Below are 17,755 nucleotides of genomic sequence, written 5' to 3'. Positions count from 1 at the left end.
CACCCGGTATATATGAGTTGTGGGTAAGATGTTTGTTTGGAAATCTATGGAATGAGCGAATGAGTAAAGGCTTTGTTAGAGATATCAAATACACACATTTGATAGATACGAGCATATCTAAGTTAAGTTCATTATGTTGGTTGTTTAAGTAACACTCAATACCATCGATCCTTTTAAGTTTCAACTTCTCTCTCACATGTATAACGCCATATATTTCTCTATATATATATATATATATATATATATATATAGACATATAGCATTTGTAAGCCGATGAATTTTTTTTGAATGCATGTGAATGTTCCCATAAACCTGGCAATTTCATTAGCAAGTTCCCTATTTAATGCTAAATGCCAACTAATTAATGAACTGATTGAAGGTTTACAACACTTGATATCACATTACCATTTTCATATCGAATGAATGATGGGGAGTTGATGGTTATAATTATCTGATTCAAAATCTGTATCATTGCTAATTATGATGTTATATGACAAGGCAACAAAACAATAATCAACATACCTTATCTATCCATGCACGTGTTTCGCATGTGCTGCGGTTGGGTGCTTATGTCGGGGTATAAAATGGGAGAAAAGGATTCCCTCTCGTTCCCGGGTCCATGCCAACCATAAGAATGCTTTCGGCCAAATCCTATCCGATCTCGTGCCATTTCCCGTCTTCCTTTCTTTCCCTCGTCAATCGCCAAAACCCTAAACCCCAATCACTCCCTGCCTCCCAAATCCCAGTCCTCGGAGCTCGATCCAGACTTCTTCTTCATCGAACCCTCATCCCAAGAAGAATTCTCGGCATAAATCCTGTGACTTTGCCACTTGGGAAGAGGGGTATCCTCCAGATATGCCGAGATTCCGTCGAAAGAGAGGATTTTGAAGCCGGCCTCGGGAAGAAGGAGAAGGTTTTGGTGGAGAGGAGTGGGGATGGCGGTGGGAGTGACTGGACCACGTCGGTTCTGCTCTTTGGGTTGTGGGCGGGGCTAATGTATTATGTTTTCCAGCTCGCACCGGACCAAACACCGGTTTGTTTGCTTTCAGCTTGATTTTTGGTCTGGTTATCTTAGATAATTCTTGTGTAATTTATCTGATATTAATTAAGAAGGTTTATGCTACAACGAAGTTATTCTTTCTTAGTCTTTATATAATATAGATTTAGGGAGAGGAGATGCTTCTGTGAGTCACCAATTGAGTGTTTAAAGGTCTCCTCATTATATCATGACACTTTGAAACTTTCGACAACTTTGAGACAAAATTTTCCCTCGATAATGGTCTATGTAGATTTTTCCTTAGGGAAGTGGCTCTGCCTATTCTACAGCTTTTTGCAACACAGATTTGTGTCAATCCGGCGCTAGATAGCATAATTGATTAAAATTTTACATTGAGTTTGCTCTATGTAACTGTGGTCAAGTTTACGTCCCACTCTTGCATTATCTTCCTGCTAACCAAAATCTTCTCAAAATTTCAGTATAGGGATATTTATTTTTTGCAAAAGCTATTGAACCTGAGAGGAGATGATGGCTTCGTAATGAACCAAGTGCTTGTAGCTCTATGGTACATTATGGGTCTTTGGCCCCTAGTGTACAGCATGTTGTTAGTTCCTACTGGAAGAAGGTGACAGCCAAAACTCAAGCTCATTCAATTTCATTAACTTTTCTTTCCTTGTATGTGGGACACTCACTGAGTAGCTATGTGTATGATTACAAAGTGCGAAAATGGCATGATATGAAGCATCCACAATCATTATTGTCTTATTTAAATGTATACAGGCTATTTTCTGAACGAAATGTTATGGGAACTAGGGCTTACGTGAAGGCAAAAGTATGAGAAGACAATTGAGTCCTTTGTTCTATGAAATGACAGATATGTTTATTATCAAGACAACTATCCATCTACTTAATCTCAATGGATCAACATTCAAAAAGAAATATCACAAAGAGGTATATGTAAACTGAAGTACCATTCGAGTATCATCTGATAAGTACAGGAGCACTCTGAGTCGTCTTAAAAGAGATGCTTATTTATGTACAGGAGAAGTATCCAATGATTGCTTAGTTTCAGATGCATGTCGACTAGAGACAATATCTTTCTGTAGTGTCTGTTTTTCATGGGGCTAAATATTCTGGATGGAAATCTAGAAAGCAAGAAAAGAGGATCTCAAATTATAATTCGAGAATAATAATGTTTGTGGGCATATTCTGTTTATACTGAGATATGATTCAACAAGATGAGTAGAAATATTTATCTGTTACTATCTATCTTTTCCATATTAATTTGACATTTGGTTTTCAATCTGGTCATCCAGTTCAAGAAGCAAGATTCCAGTCTGGCCATTCCTATTAGTTTCATTCTTCGGTGGAGTATATGCTCTTATTCCTTATTTTGTTCTTTGGAAGCCACCTCCACCAGCTGTTGGAGAAGATGAGATCAGGGGTTGGCCTTTAAATTTTCTCGAGTCAAAGATTACTGCTGCAGTAAGATATTAACAGCTACACACACTGCTTAAATGACTTTTAACTTTTGTATAAATCTCGTGTTCTACTTTGGGTAACTCTCATGCATGAACTTTAGGTTTATTTTCTAAGTTCTTGTATCAAACATTCAAGGAAAACTAACACAAGTATCTACGGTAATTTTTATGTTTTGTCTGCTGAGGGAGTTGGCTATTAATACCGACCTTCCGACCTTCTGAGTTCTGTGACATGATTTAACTTGTGGTTGTATCTCCAACTAGATTATTCTGATCATGGAATGACAATAGTTTGCAAGAAGTGGTTAATGAAATGACAATACAACCACATCCCTCCTCTCTTTCATTTTTTCCTTCTTTCTCTGCTTTCTATATAATCTAAAATAAATTAGCTCCACTGCATATCAGGTTACAGTTGCTGCAGGCATGGGCATGATCATATATGCTGGTTTAGCTGATGGAGATGTGTGGGAGGAATTTTACCAATACTTCAGAGAAAGCAAGTTTGTAAGTTCTAAAAACATGTATCTAACCCTATGCAGTAGCTTTTGGCTATGAAGTACCATCAGTTTCTTCTCTGCACTGTCTTGGCTTATATTGTAAATTTCTTGAGACCTTTTCATGAGTGACTGCATCGAGATTTGAGCAAGCCTTTTCAAAGCTGAAATCTGTTTTCGTCAATGTTTAACCATAATTTGTTGGCCCAATGATAAAATCAAAATGTCATTTACATTGTCTTCTGAATTCATTGCAGATTCATATCACATGCATTGACTTTTCGCTATTCACGGCATTCTCACCATTCTGGGTGTACAACGATATGACTGCTAGGCGATGGTGAGTTCTCTTTTATCAAAACTGTTCCATATTCTGTTTCAATAAGTTTAAAAACTGAAAGTTACGCAAAAGAGTAAAAAGTGGCTTTAGTTGATAAAGATTTACTCTTTGTTGCAGGCTAAATAAAGGTTCTTGGCTTTTGCCAATTGCACTGGTTCCATTCATCGGTCCAGCGTTGTATCTGCTTCTACGCCCGTCTCTGTCAGCGCTACCCGTGTTTACCTCTTCCACCACCGCAGAGAATGATTAGGTGCAGTCCCATGTTATTCTGCTTGTTCCATCAGAATTTGTTGGACTCCAATCTCAGTGTTAGCAGAAGCTGAGGATGAATACGCCGAAGACTGGATGCGGGACAAATATACGCCATCACTGACAACAATATGATCAAATGCCTTTTGTGGGGATATTTTGAAAGCCAGCTTGAGGCTAATTCAACAGCACAAAATACATCCAATCAAATGTCAACTAATTACTTGAACAAGAAAGTTGTAAAAATGCTCTTTCGTATAATCAAAGAGAAACGATACTGCATCTTTGTCATATGCATTTTAGATACGCTGCAGTTAACTCATTGATGTGTGTTTCATCATGTGTGCAATCAATTGCATGGGATTGGCATCAAAAATTTATTGAATGATCTTGTCTCTTGAGATGTATTCCACAGAATAACACAATTCTATGCTCAGCTTGTTTACAGCAACCTTTTCGCTGTGCATGAAGCATTCTATGACCTGCAATGCAATATCTTATCCACAAAGATCGAATTATTGACTGACCCTTTCATGGACCTGGTTTTTGACTTTCGATGATCAAAAACTACAAGCTTCATAACAGCAAATCTGGGACACACAACTTTGGGCTCAGAAGCAGCTGATTTAAGTGCAAAACCGACAGAATAGCCTGTAAAACCAATCAAGTTTGCTAATCTATAAAAAATGATTCAACATTTATGTTTATTAAAGTTGGTAAACATGTAGCTGCAGATCAATTATTGAGACTCACAAAGACAACCATACAAACATGTAGTGATCTTTTGGGTAGTGTTTTCTTTTTTGATGGAAGTGTCATAATTTGTGATAATAGCCAAGGACAGAATACAAAGTCTGAATGAAGTTGAGACAAAGCAGGATGATGGCAGCAACTACTGAAAGGGTCACCCATGGATTGGAGAAGTAGTGCCGCTTCAACTCCGCACTCCACCTTCTCCACTGGTGGCTGTGATGATCTGATACTTCCTTATACAGAGGAGATAAGTAACTAGGGATGCAAGACTGGCTGACCTGGTAACAGATCTGCTTGAAGAAAACAGCTACATCCTTATCAGTGCTGAGCCTGTTGACTACCGTTCCGCTCAAGTGAAGAAGCCTCACATCCCTCTCACGGTGCATGATGCACTCCATGAATGATGCATAAGCTGTGATGTAGGGACTCACCCCAGGATAGCATTGCTCAAAGGAGATCAGGTTCCGGAAGAGGGCATTGCTGTAGTCAAATATGTGCAGAGTTGGGATCTCCAGTTCCCCATTGCAGAATGCTACCTCAAGGAAGCTACGTGCATGATCCTTTCTTCTGAAGCGTACTGCAGACTCTCCAAGTTCAGTGGCACTGGGGATGTGCAATTGCTGCGTGGTACTAGATGAGGGTGAGTTGGGATTCCAGCACTCTGTGTCCGTCATTCTGTAGTTGGGAGATGGTACCATAGCAGAATGGAAAAGATGTAATAAATGAAGAATACCATTACCATCAGGACCAAAATGGAACATGTCTTTGTTCATCTTGGGATGAAGTTCATCGAAGAGCTCGAGTGCTAGATGAGGAATGGAAATGTGCTTGATGCCAGGATTCATAGTGTGGTTGAAGAGGTCCTGAATGATGAAGAAAGGTATTTGGTTTTCAAGCAATAGCAAGTCAAGTTTGATGTGGTTCCATTGCCAAAACACACCGACAAGAGGGCACTCCTCAGTATGCATCTTCTCGGATTTCTCATCCACCTCAGTGCTTTCTTCCTTTCTTGGATCCTCTACCACAACCTCTGTCTTCTTAACTATCATCAGCAGGATGTAGAGAATAAAGCAACCATCTAGCAGGAGCATCTCCACGAAACTGTAACTTTCCATGTTGGCATCTCTCGAGTAACAGCTGCGAGCCAATTCCTCTTTCTCCTTTATATTCTTGATCCAGATTCTCAGTTGGTTTTCTTCCTCACGAAATCTGGGAGAAACAAACGAAAGCATGTGTCTGAGACACCTCCATTTGTCATCGACGGTGATGCGAAGCCCGGTCTTCTCCCGGTGGTATGGGCCTATGGCGACTACCTTCGGCTGATATGCTTGGGTGTCATGCTTCCGAATGTTAGCAGGGATTTCATAGATAGTGCAAGGTGCCCTGTTGTGAGATCGCCTGCTTTGACTGGCAGTGGTCATTCTGTGTTGCACATTTTCCATCCAATCGTTGAGCAATCTGGCATCCGAGTCTCTGCTGCTCGATCTTGCGGTCTCGATCTCGGTTCTTTGGTTCATGGATGGGCTGATCTCACCAACAGGGTGTTCTCTGAAATCACCAAATGTGTCACCTTCTCTGGAGCTGCCAGCTCTCCAGTAGTCATCATCGTCGCTCACAACACCAGCATATTCTTCAAAGGTCTGATCGATTTGCACCCCGCAGCTGCTAGAACTGCCGAATTGCATGGGCTCCATGATTCCTACCTTTTCTTTTGCATTCCCATGTATAGAAGGAAAACGTATCTCAGTCATCTCCTCAAATGAAACAACTGCAAGGGTGAATGGTTCAGGAAACATTGCTTTGCAGGTATAAATACATGGATGTTCTCGAGAACTGTTGTCAACACTGAAACTTCTCTGCAGGCACCTGACTGAAGTAGGTGTCCACCACAGTCATGTCCTCAACTGAAACGGCAATTAAGGATGACAGACTTGATAGCATTTGTCAATGCTGAAACTTTCTCCACGGGGACCAGACTGAAACTTCCACCCTCAAGTTCCACATTCAAACCTGCAGGAAAAGGTGAGCAAAATGTGACCCCCAAGGTGTCCACCTGAAACTTCCAGGAAAGGAAAATAATCTGTAATAATACTAATTGATATGATGAAATAAGGAAAAGTCAAACTCACAAACAGTATTTCTATCCATATCCTTTCATACCATCCTAAAGTAATGTTTTTGTGAAGCATATGAAACAGTAATAATATTACTCTTCACTCTGGTGTTCTTTTCTGCAAATAAAAGACGAGTACAATCAAAAGTATCTGCCGCTGGGAAGCATTCTCTGCATTAGTCAGTTCATTTCCACCAGAAAGTGAACTCAACTCACAACTTACAATTAATTGCATTCGGTCTAAAAGATAGTGGAATGTTATGGCACACCTAAATGTAAAAGAAAAGAAGATGACTGCAATAAGGGTAGAAGATCACTGTAACAATGCGGACTCTTGGATTGTCTTCTTCAAGTCTGAGCAAAGCAATACAAGACAACTTAACTGTACACTAATAAACCAAGTCACATCTGTAGGGAAATTTTAAGCATAAAAATCAGTCATTCTGGAACCCACATCATAATACTATATGCATTTTAGAGGAAAGTAGCATTGAAGATTTAGGTATAATCAAAGGAGAGTTGCATCATCCAAGTGTCTGATTTAAGATGGTTCCAGCACTATACAGACAAAAACATTAAGAGAATGGTAAATAGTACCAAAATTCACATCCAGTTACATAGATGAACAAGAAAGTCTTGCCCATCTTCAAGATATCCGAGGTAACCATCAGGTAGGACCAACTTCTTCTGAACTATTCTTCGAGTCTAAAGCACTTGAACTGCATCAAACTGTTCTACCAGGTAAATCTTTTGAAGCATAGTATTAGATGACACTACATTCGTGAACAAACCGCCGAAAGCTCCGATTTTAAGTAAGCAGATTTAATATACTGGTCAATCTCACCAATATCTAATTGTATGATGCAACCCACTCGTCCTCGTCAATTCTACAACATACCAAGAAATACCAACCTAATCGGGCTCCCATTCGGGACAAGGTGAGAGCCAAAGTAACGCTATTATAACTCGCGACATCAGAAGGGCATCTGTAATATACCTACCTCATTTTGACGAAGGTTGCACGAAAAGATCGCATCTCTCCGAGAAAGCGCGTAGAGGGATATGGCCGGAGCGTAATCCATTTGCGGTCGTTTCGTGGAACGCGTCATCGGTGTGCGGGGAGGACTTCGTGCCATCGTCGCCACGACTACTACTGTCGGTCATTTCGTCGAACGCATCCCGGGCGTGTGCCACCGAGAAAGCGCGTAGAGGAATAAGGCCGGAGCGTAGTCCATTTGCGGTCATTTCGTGGAACGCGTCATCGGTGTGCGGGGAGGACTTCGTGCCATCGTCGCCACGACTACTGTCGGTCATTTCGTCCAACGAATCCCGGGCGTGTGCAGCGTGACGGGAGCCGTGTGAACACACGAGTGCAGAAAGGGACTTACGTTGCATCGTCGGGTCCTAAATATAAGCCCCTTAAAATAATCTCATTCTTTAATAAATAAATAAATACTTGTTTTCGAATAAACCACCCACAGAAAATTACTTATTAAGAAACAATAATTTTATAGAACAATACTATCAAACCATTTCTGACAAGTGGCGACAAGATGATATAAAGTTATTTTGTCACTCACATTTGAATCATTATTTTTTAGTGAATATCCAGCTAGGTTATTTGATTTTCTTGTACTAGATAAGACAAAAGATTGCAAATACGACGTTATTTTTCCACAACAAAATCGAAAGACAACAATGGGAGATGTAAATGACAAAGATGACTGGTGAAAGATGTTTATATTCTATGATATAGAAATTGCATGTGCTCTCCGGCTTATTCTCCCTTACATGGCTGAAATATTTTGCGCCCTAATTAGACTATTCAGCTTCTTTGGTATTAAACCTGCAAGGGATCTCCAAGGACGACTTGCTACAATAACCAAAGCATAGCTGGTTCACCCAGTGATCAGATCTGGTGCACTTTTGGACATGAGCGAATCAGCTGATTACATTCAGATAATTTCTGGATAGAGCAGCTTCACGCACTATCAATCTTGAGATCACTCAGCGAGTGGTTGAGTCCATTCCGATCGCCAATCTTATGCATCTCCGACTCGATGGTCTCCACAATCTTAATTCCCTCGGGGTCTGGTTCAGGCACATCTACATGAAAGGAGCCTTGCTTCAACAGTGCCACATATTCTTGACCTTTCTGCTTAATGTAGTTGTAGAGCTGTTGGTGAAAGGGATGGTCCAAAGAGAAGCAGTCATCAGATCGAGAAGTCGAGTGTCGAGATGACCCACAGCCTTCTCTCTTACGGAAATGGGGAAGAGATGCCGAGTCCACTATCTGCAATATCCAATCAACATGAACAGTTTCGATGGCATACCATATTCAATTCAGCACAAGGTTCCAACCAATAACATGGAATAGAAAATAAATGCAAGCAAAAATTTTATATTTCTTCATATTCTTGCATGTTACAAATGGTGATGAGGCAAAAACAAGAACCTTGCGCTTTAAAACCTAGAAACAGAAATAAGCAATGATATCCCACTTAGTTAGGGTGAGCTACACAAAATCTAACGTCAGTCGAGCTTGGTTTATGGCTGTATCACTGGTCAAACTAAAAAGAATAGGGCTTTGTGCCCTAAAAACAACATAACATTAATTCCACGCTAGCTTCCAAGTAGGCTGCCTAATCATCAATAAACCGTATCACTTTCTCATAAGCTGTATCACAGTGCTTGGACTCTCCACAGTTTTGACATTTTTTAACAGTTTAACAAACATAAAGATGCCACATCACACGAGATGTATGCTTATATAATATGCTTAAGAAAGCTTGAACTAATAGAATAATTGGCATGGCTTTTACTGAATTTATTTGACTATAGAAAATTCATCTACCTTATTTTACATCTACAAGTCCAAACTCAAGTAATTGTTGATAATCCATTGCCAGATGTGTTAAGGAACTTGGACACTTGACAATTTAGTCACTTGCTCAGGCTGGTGCTGCAGCCAAAATCAATAGCAAGATAATGCAAAAGTGTCGTAAAATAATAGTTCTTGAAATCATGCATTCAAGTGTCCAAAAAGAGCAACCAGAGAACGACTTATGAGCATTCAAAGTCGGAATAATTTGCCTATGTGTTCCAGCTACGATATAATCATTGAATATATTTACGTGATAAATTTGCTTATAGATAAAGTTATTATTATTGTTTACCTTCAACAACTCATCTCTGCCACAACCTTGCAGTACCTGCACTTTTCTTCTCGTTCTCTCTTGCAAGAGAGGCTTCACAACCTGGTCACAGAGAAATCGAGACTTCATGTGCTAATTGAAAGGAAGAAATCAAACAAGAAGAAACAATTACAAATGAAAAATCACTCATTGCTACCTTCCAACACGCTGAAAATATATATGGAGCATTAACGATATAATATGTCTCTGTCTTCTCTGGATAATTTAGGTCATCAACGGTGGATATGATAGTTAATAACTGCATTCAATAATCAAACCATGTATGAAGAAACAGATTTACGAAATGAATCGTCACCTGCTTTAGAAAGATCTGGAAGAAAGAGATACAGAAGGAAATAGAATTAATCCAAATAAAACTTTGTAGGTGAATCTAACTTCTTAACTTCTATGGATTGAATAAACAGCAAGTTTGTGGATGTCAATGGGTATGTCAATGGTTTGGGCTTGAGATGGGAAATGATCAGTACATGCCTTGCATGAATTTGAATTACAAGTCCTACCCATGGCAACAGAAAGTACTTTTATCGAGCTCTGTTTTACCATCTAATTACAAGCCCAATTCTAGTTAAGGCCTGGATACTCCAAAAAGATGGATTTCAGCTTGCATTAATTTCAAAAGCATACTGCTAGCAACCACTACTAGAAAAAGAGCAAGCCTCTATTCCCAACAAATTATTAAGTTATAAGGTTAATTTTAGTTGTCACAATACAAATTCAAATTGTAAGCTAGTAGGTTAGTTTCTTGCATCGGTCTAATTTGGGATTATTAGGTTGCACATCAAGACCCCTTGAAGAGTGACATTCAATATTTTGTAGCTTAATGCATTCAGAGTAGATTTCTGAAACAGTGATGTGAAGCAATACAGAAAAAGAATACCTTTAATTGGTTCAATGCTGAAAGCTTTAGACCAGTCATATCCAAAACTTTCACACATGTGCCAATATGCCGCCCATACTTCTTAGATGCAGCAGGCTACAAGGAGGAAAAAAGGTTAAATAAAAAAGTACAGCTCATTTTAAATTGATTGAAGGTAGTAGACTCTCTCACCAAAATTACACGATCCCGGTATTCATTAATTTGAATATGTGACTGCACATAGTAGTTAACCTATATCCAAGCGAAACCCAGATAATTAGAATGAACAGACAGATTCAGCAGCCACAAATTTCTTAAAAAACTATATTAATTTGCATGTGCATATTTTGAACAAATATAATCATCATCTAGCAATGCGAGAAAGTGAATGTCTACTTACCTTAATACACACCAATACATATAGCAAACATGTTTAGACAGTTTCTTTGACCGAATGCACTAATATATTCAGAGTAAAAAAGCAATTAATATAAGTACAGGAGTTGTCCCCGTTAGATGCCTGTTCATCAACATCCATTTGTCAGCACTTTTTTTTTTTGCTAAAATATTGCCATTTTACACCTGTAAGTACTAGTGAAAAAGGGGTCTTACACTTTCCTAGCTTAATATCCCATTTTGGTTTAATTAGATCACCAAAGTAGTAGGCATAGCATAAATACCTTGTGTATTCATACAAGATCATTAGGAACAATTTTCCTATAAAACTTATATATATATATATATGATGAATCAAGGAATAATATCTTATGTTAGTGCAGCCACCCAATACCTTCTCAAACCTCTTCCTAGTGCTTTTCTTCGTAGCCAAACAATGCAATGGTGATACCTAATCAGAATTTTGATAATGATGAAAACAGAAACAACAAATGTCATGTCCCAAAAAAGATTTGGGATTGGTTATGTGCACCTCTTCAACACCAAAATTTTGAAAACATGAAAAAAAAAAGTTTATAGGTCCATGCTCCTGACCAGCCACAAAGCCAGATATTGATAAATTAAAAATAATCTTACAGAACTTACTGATGCTTTATCATATGTGCTGAGCCCAACACCTATTGCAAAAACAGGGTGACCCTATCAAAGAGGAATATAACAAAAGGATCAGATCGCAATTCAGCTAGATTATCTATAAAAAAATGAAACATTATTTGTAACACCTAAAAGTAATGTCAGCGTTGTTGGCATTTTGTGACATTTTTATTCATTTCCATGTAAATTTATTTAAACTAACGAAACAACATAAGCAGTTCCATTCATTAATGGATATTTCTGTATTCTGTATTTTACATTTACTTCAATTCATAAGGAAATGCAATTCTCAACATGTTTACTATTTATCATGGGATGAAGACATTAAACAACATATGGGATGAGGACTTACTCAAGGGCAAAAAACATATTAACTGATATAATATTTATAGATATTAGTTGGACCCAAAGTTCAGTGGTGGCTGCAGAACTCTTATCTGAATAGTGATATACACTTAATTAACTAACAATGCAATGATATTAACACCTTAACGCTAATGATCTGCTGGGTCCTCAGCATAACCTCGAAATTAAAACAAAAACCATCTGCATGAAGTTATCATATATAAACAAAAGGGAAAAGGATAAATATCTATGTTCTCCCATTTCCACAAAAAATTTGAATTATAGAAACAAAAATCATATTGTGCCTTTGCAATTAGCATTAGTCCCTAAATTTCTTATTTGCAATTCCCATTTCTTGTGCACTTCTCATACTGGGAATTTGCCTCTTAATTGCTCAAACTTGAAATACAAACTAAAGACAGACCATTCAACTAACCATTTATTTTTTATGCAGCCTTTTAACTAAATTCACATGCTCTTCATCAACATTCTCAAAATGCTTAACATATCGGATTATTCATTTCTTACACTTCCCTAGAAATTAGTACTCTTATGTTTCTCATTTCATACTCTCTTACTTTCTCTCTGCACATACATGTCGACATAGACAGATACCTAAGCACCTACTTGCAGTTGTTTACTATGTCTCGCCCACTGTGTATAAACCGCAAAACAAGACAAAAATGCCATCTTGGAAAAACAGTTTACAAAGAAAAAGAGCAATATCCTAATACCAGTAATGGGAAAACAACTTCAGCATCCAAAAGTATTAACAGATATGAAAGTACAACACGAATAATGAGTCAGAACTGTTATACATGCAGCACTAAATTACTGTCTTTTGCATATAATTGAACAAGCTTTACTAGAAACTCAGTATTATAGAGCGGATAATAAAAGAACTAAAAGTAACCAATGAAGAAATAGACTCGATTTACAAAAGGAAACTCACATCCTTTGTGTATCCTGACATTCCTACAAGTTGTGAATCACGAATCTTTCTATACAAATCAGCTGGGATTATAGGTTTCTGCATTGAGACAAAATGCCATTAGATAACAGTGAACAGCATAGTTAGATTCAATAAAGTTGGCACTTTAAGGCCTCTGGTAGCAAATTTAACTTCCAAAATTGTAATGCTCTTATTGCACTTACATAAATGTCCTGTTTAATAGCCAAGTCCTACGTCTCACACCAGTCTGGAAATATGAAAAAAGTGTAGCTAACTAGCTAATGATTCACCCCATCCATCCTTTTGGCAGCTATTTCTTTCTTATTGCTTTACCTTTTGTAAAATTTGTTTTTCCCAATCGAATTAATCTTATAGAAAACTTATTCATGTTAAAACCAATTGGAGGTCGTTCTTACACACACTAACTAGCTAATAGTTCACCCCATCCATCCTTTTGGCAGCTTTTTCTCTCTCATTGTTTAACCTTTTGCTAATCTCAGAAAATTTGTTTTTCTAGATCAAATTAATCTTATAACAAACTTATTTATGTTAAAACCAATTGGAGGTCGTCCTTACTAGAACACATGCATGCACGCACATACACACACTAACTAGCTAATGATTCATCCCATCCATCCTTTTGGCAGCTTTTTCTTTCTCATTACTTTACCTTCTGCTGATCTCAGAAAATTTGATTTTCCCAATCAAATTAATCTTATAAAAAACTTATTCATGTTAAAACCAATTGTGTGTCATCCTTATGTTGATATGTCAAGGAGGGTATATTGGAAAAGAAACATTAGGTTGACCAAAAAATACTAGAATATTCTTGAGAAACTCACATTTAGAATGATATCAATATGATTCTGTATCCTCCAATTTAAACAATCCACCAGCTGCAATAGACATGAGCATCTTAAAATTCAGAAACAATTTGGTGCTTTCTCATGCACAGAAAGGGAGAACCAAACGCACGCAGCCAATGTACATAATACCATCTTATGTGCTTTAGGAATGCTCCACTCTCTAGCCTTAAGAAACCGAACCAAAGTTTCACTTGGATAACCCATGTGTATATTCTGCAATAAAAAAGAGCACACTATGAGGCATGATAGGTATAATTAACTAATGAAGCATTTTCAGTTATCTTATTCAATGCTGAAGCATGGCACGACCGCAAAGAAAAGAGCCAAAAGATGTGATAAATCAAATGAGGAATAAAAAGAAAAAGAAAAAATCACCAGATATTTGTACTTTAAATCTGTACAGACAGAACCATCAATAAATTATCATGGTGTTCCACCATGAAGTGGGTAGCATGGTTTAGAGCTAAATTAATAAACGGTAACCATTGCCCTCAAAGATAATTCTAGCATTTGGATGATTTAACCTTTATCAATGTGGGCAATGAAATGGCGAGCACAATTGAATTTGAAGGATACTACTGCGGTTGTTGATGGATTAGGCTGAAAAAATTTGACATTCATGGAGTCCAAAAGAAAAGTTAGTTAATACTCAGCTGAGAAATCAACTTTGACAGCCAATGTGTCTATAAGAGACATCACAACTAGCAGATAAGAAAGTGTGCTGCTACTATCTATAATAAACTATGGAAGATCAGAGTCTCTGAATGCTCTTAAAATGTTATTCGGAATGTCCTCTGGTACAGTAGGAAGCATAATAAAATTCTAGAGATGCAGCACTAATAGGATGAGTTTGTAAGCATTGAGAGACAACCATTTCATACTAAGATTCTTTTGCCATATCAAGTACAATAACTTAGTAATGTAATTGCAAACCACATTTGTTTGAAGTAGAACAATATAAAAAAGTTGTCTTTGTCAAGAGTAACGCTCAGAAGCCAAGAATCTAAACTGAGTATTTAACTTCCAAGCAATGATCCTGTTTCCATGATCATCCCCACGAGTATTCTGGATGTCAGAATAAATGATAAGTTCTCATCCCGGTACCCATAAAAAGTGCACAATTTCATTTTGATTTTGAGGATAAGGAACCTTCTTCACGAAAGATCTAACCAATACTACTGTGATAGAGATGCCATCATCCTTAAAACAGTATGGCCCACAGGATCTTCCATAATAAGAACCAACAACAGCCAAAACTACTTCGCGTCATACCCGAAGCACACGAAAGAGCTGAATTCCCAGTATGACCCAGTCCACAGACAGAAAACAGTCAGATTTAGATATCCGACCATGACTCAGCAATCACTAACTTAAGAATTGAAAGGTCACCAAACGACTCGTAGGTTCAACCCAGATCGTCGAATTCAGAGCAACGAACAACCGATCCAGACAGATCTAGCAAGCGACAGAGGTCAAACCTTAAACGTAACCTTCAACGGCTCGTCCACTGCAAAATCCCAACACCAAAAAACGTCAGCAAAGATCAGGAAAACAAAAACAAAACAAAACAAAACGGACGAGATCGGCGAAGCAAGAGGCGGACCTTCGTCCACGAGCGCGGAGAGCTGCATGATGGCGTCCTGGGAGGCGATCCCCATCGTCCGGGGGACGGATCGGGAGGGAGAAGACGTCCACCAACTCTAGGGTTAGGGTTAGAGATCTTTAATCGAAGGAGTTGGTCGTCTTCTCTCGCTCTCGTCTTCGAACTCCGGTTTTTCTCCGTATATTTATAGACCGGTAAAAAAAGCGAATGAGTGTTTTAAATTGGAATATTGGGCTCAACCCAAAGAAATAAATATTTTATTATATTATTATTCCATTGGAAAGTGGTTGGGATGCAATTACAAATGGGGGATATTCTATTATTTTGAATATTAGCCCTATGATTTAGAGAGAAAGTCTCTGATGTGATGCACGATTATTTATATATATTATGCATTTGATACTTACAATGATTCGAATGTGATAAGAATTGGGGCATATTCTATTATTTTGAATATTAGCCGCATGATTTACAGAGAAAGACTCTGATGTGATGCACGATTATATATATATATATATATATATATATATATATTACATATTTGATATCCAACTCGAAAAGGATTGACAAATAGAAGTCATAGTTTAAGTGTCATCAATTTTAATTAATCAACATGAAAAAATAATAATTAATTTAGTGATTACTTTGGCAATATTTTTGGGTGATAGGTAATTAAACATCAAATTAATGTGAATTTTCTTTTCTTGTTAAAGAAGGGAAAAGTGTGGATGCATATTGAGATCAAACTACATGTGAAGGCTTCACAATCTTCCAATTAGCATTGCTCATCATCTTTCATTTGATTTGTCAATGGAATTCAAATCCAGGATGTCATGATAAACCATCAAGATTTTGATGAATTATAAAAAAGTGAAAATTTATTTAGAGAATGTAATATTGATTTTTTGAATTTTATTCGACGTATTTGGTTGTATTCATGTTTTGAAATAATATAATTTGTACATGGAAGAAAGAGAGAATTATATTTGATAGAGAGTGATGCTCATATATCTAAGTATTATCCTTTGTGCTCAAATTAAGGGGACATGAATCAAGAGATGGTAACAAAAGTGATTGCATTTTTCAGCCATGTACAGTTTTGTGTGTAGTGCATGAACATGGAGCAATAAAAGGGAGAAGCACTATTTGTTTCTCTTGTGGTGGCATTTGCATGTTCTTTTAGAGAGCATAAAGGAAAAAAAGAAATGAATGATCTTTCATCCATGAAAACCTACAAGTAGACATCATTGAAATAATAATAATAATAATAATAATAAATAATAATAATAATAATGTATTGAACTATTGTTTTTAGATTTTCTAGTGTGCTACTGATTAATTTAATCATATGATTTACCCATAGGAATTACTATTTTTAACCTAAAAGTAATCTTTTTTTATTTTATTTTATCTCATATTCTTATGATGCATGAATGGTTATTGGATGCATTTTCATCGGACTAAATATCAAAGGTTGTCCATTGCATTGTTCTCGGGCTAAGTGTGAGGTTGTTTGATGTGCCATCCTCGAGTTAAACATTAGAGATTATCTTGATACACTTTTATTAGGTTGAGCTTTGGTAGTCGCCTAATGCACCACTCGCTAATGTGTCTAGTAATCACTTACGTCGAAAGAATTTTTGAAATATATATTTTGTGAGAGACAGATAATACGAGAAATATTCACTTCAACCATAACTTACCATATGATACAACTCTTGGCAAAGGAAGAATAAACCTAGTCCACGATTAAGGGTTATATTATATTCCTTTCATATCATCAAATATTCATTCAAATTAAATCTCATTATAAAAAATCTATCAAACTGCTATTGAAAATTCCACTATGATATGGATCTATGTGTAGATTGATATATGATCGTGTATTAGAGACTTTTTCGATTGTACCCTAATAGTTTAAACAATGTCGAATTGATCAATATATCTTGAAGTCATAAATTTTTTCTTGAATAATACACAATCTCGATGAATCATGATTTTTTAACCCAAAATATAATTAATAATATTAAATTGAATTATCATAATCTCTCCCACGGCTCTAGTCACACATAATTATTTCTACTTATATTATCACAACTATACGTATCTAAATTCTTATGTGAGACTAAATTAATAAATTAATTTCCTATAAGAAAAGAAAACGGGTTAATAACGATTTAGAGTGGCAATTACATGCGTAATTCTTCCAAACAATATAAATGAAAATTTTTGTGAATCTGTTTGACCGTTGACATGGGAGGATTTCTATAAAAGACTTTGGCTCACATGATTATCACCACAAAATAATATATTTTGGAGTATATTATGGATTAATTATAGAATATCCTCTATGCTTTAACCCAATTAGCATCGTGATCATTGTATTAAAAAATATATTAAAATTCTTATAATTCTAAAAATAAAATAAATAATCTTAT

The 17,755-nt window shown here is 36.9% G+C and overlaps 3 protein-coding genes across 6 annotated transcripts; 1 reads left to right on the top strand and 2 right to left on the bottom strand.

Annotated features, from left to right (window-relative positions):
• Nucleotides 1-619: 619 nt before the first annotated feature.
• On the top strand, nucleotides 620-3,855 carry LOC135621345 (uncharacterized). Its single transcript, XM_065123437.1, has 6 exons — nucleotides 620-1,033; nucleotides 1,477-1,622; nucleotides 2,314-2,482; nucleotides 2,887-2,985; nucleotides 3,233-3,315; nucleotides 3,433-3,855. Exons 1-6 carry the CDS (start codon nucleotides 620-622, stop codon nucleotides 3,563-3,565), a joined length of 1,044 nt encoding a protein of 347 aa, XP_064979509.1. The 3' UTR covers nucleotides 3,566-3,855.
• A 363-nt stretch (nucleotides 3,856-4,218) lies between these two features.
• LOC135583169 (UPF0481 protein At3g47200-like) lies at nucleotides 4,219-7,783 on the bottom strand. 3 transcript variants are annotated; one of them, XM_065123434.1, is made up of 2 exons: nucleotides 7,028-7,783; nucleotides 4,219-6,327 (listed from the first exon to the last, which is right to left on the bottom strand). In XM_065123434.1, exon 2 carries the CDS (start codon nucleotides 6,111-6,113, stop codon nucleotides 4,380-4,382), a length of 1,734 nt encoding a protein of 577 aa, XP_064979506.1. In that variant the 5' UTR covers nucleotides 6,114-6,327; nucleotides 7,028-7,783; the 3' UTR covers nucleotides 4,219-4,379. The 3 variants fall into 3 exon arrangements, with proteins under 3 accessions (XP_064979506.1, XP_064979508.1, XP_064979507.1); XM_065123436.1 differs by having other exon boundaries at nucleotides 7,343-7,783; XM_065123435.1 differs by having other exon boundaries at nucleotides 7,432-7,783.
• A 372-nt stretch (nucleotides 7,784-8,155) lies between these two features.
• On the bottom strand, nucleotides 8,156-15,488 carry LOC103977960 (phosphatidylinositol/phosphatidylcholine transfer protein SFH3). Of its 2 annotated transcripts, XM_009393640.3 has the most exons (11): nucleotides 15,318-15,488; nucleotides 15,193-15,221; nucleotides 13,844-13,927; nucleotides 13,691-13,744; nucleotides 12,849-12,926; nucleotides 11,543-11,596; nucleotides 10,694-10,753; nucleotides 10,523-10,618; nucleotides 9,782-9,883; nucleotides 9,607-9,687; nucleotides 8,156-8,723 (listed from the first exon to the last, which is right to left on the bottom strand). In XM_009393640.3, exons 1-11 carry the CDS (start codon nucleotides 15,370-15,372, stop codon nucleotides 8,412-8,414), a joined length of 1,005 nt encoding a protein of 334 aa, XP_009391915.2. In that variant the 5' UTR covers nucleotides 15,373-15,488; the 3' UTR covers nucleotides 8,156-8,411. The 2 variants fall into 2 exon arrangements, with proteins under 2 accessions (XP_009391915.2, XP_064979505.1); XM_065123433.1 differs by lacking the exon at nucleotides 9,782-9,883.
• Between the last annotated feature and the right edge of the window lie 2,267 nt (nucleotides 15,489-17,755).

The sequence above is a fragment of the Musa acuminata genome, chromosome BXJ1-3 (assembly GCF_036884655.1).
Source record: "Musa acuminata AAA Group cultivar baxijiao chromosome BXJ1-3, Cavendish_Baxijiao_AAA, whole genome shotgun sequence".
In the NCBI taxonomy this organism is placed as follows: domain Eukaryota; kingdom Viridiplantae; phylum Streptophyta; class Magnoliopsida; order Zingiberales; family Musaceae; genus Musa; species Musa acuminata.
This window is presented reverse-complemented; position numbering and strand designations above follow the sequence as displayed.

Excerpts from the sequence above, each read along its gene's own strand:
- LOC103977960 (XM_009393640.3), bottom strand. The coding sequence starts at position 15,372 with ATGGGGATCGCCTCCCAGGACGCCATCATGCAGCTCTCCGCGCTCGTG. Across the intron at positions 11,597-12,848 it reads TGTCAGGATACACAAAGGAT|GGTCACCCTGTTTTTGCAAT; the intron begins GTGAGTTTCCTT and ends CCTCTTTGATAG. Across the intron at positions 9,688-9,781 it reads TATTTTCAGCGTGTTGGAAG|GTTGTGAAGCCTCTCTTGCA; the intron begins GTAGCAATGAGT and ends CTCTGTGACCAG.
- LOC135583169 (XM_065123434.1), bottom strand. The coding sequence starts at position 6,113 with ATGTTTCCTGAACCATTCACCCTTGCAGTTGTTTCATTTGAGGAGATG.
- LOC135621345 (XM_065123437.1), top strand. The coding sequence starts at position 620 with ATGCCAACCATAAGAATGCTTTCGGCCAAATCCTATCCGATCTCGTGC. Across the intron at positions 1,034-1,476 it reads TCGCACCGGACCAAACACCG|TATAGGGATATTTATTTTTT; the intron begins GTTTGTTTGCTT and ends TCAAAATTTCAG. Across the intron at positions 1,623-2,313 it reads TTAGTTCCTACTGGAAGAAG|TTCAAGAAGCAAGATTCCAG; the intron begins GTGACAGCCAAA and ends CTGGTCATCCAG.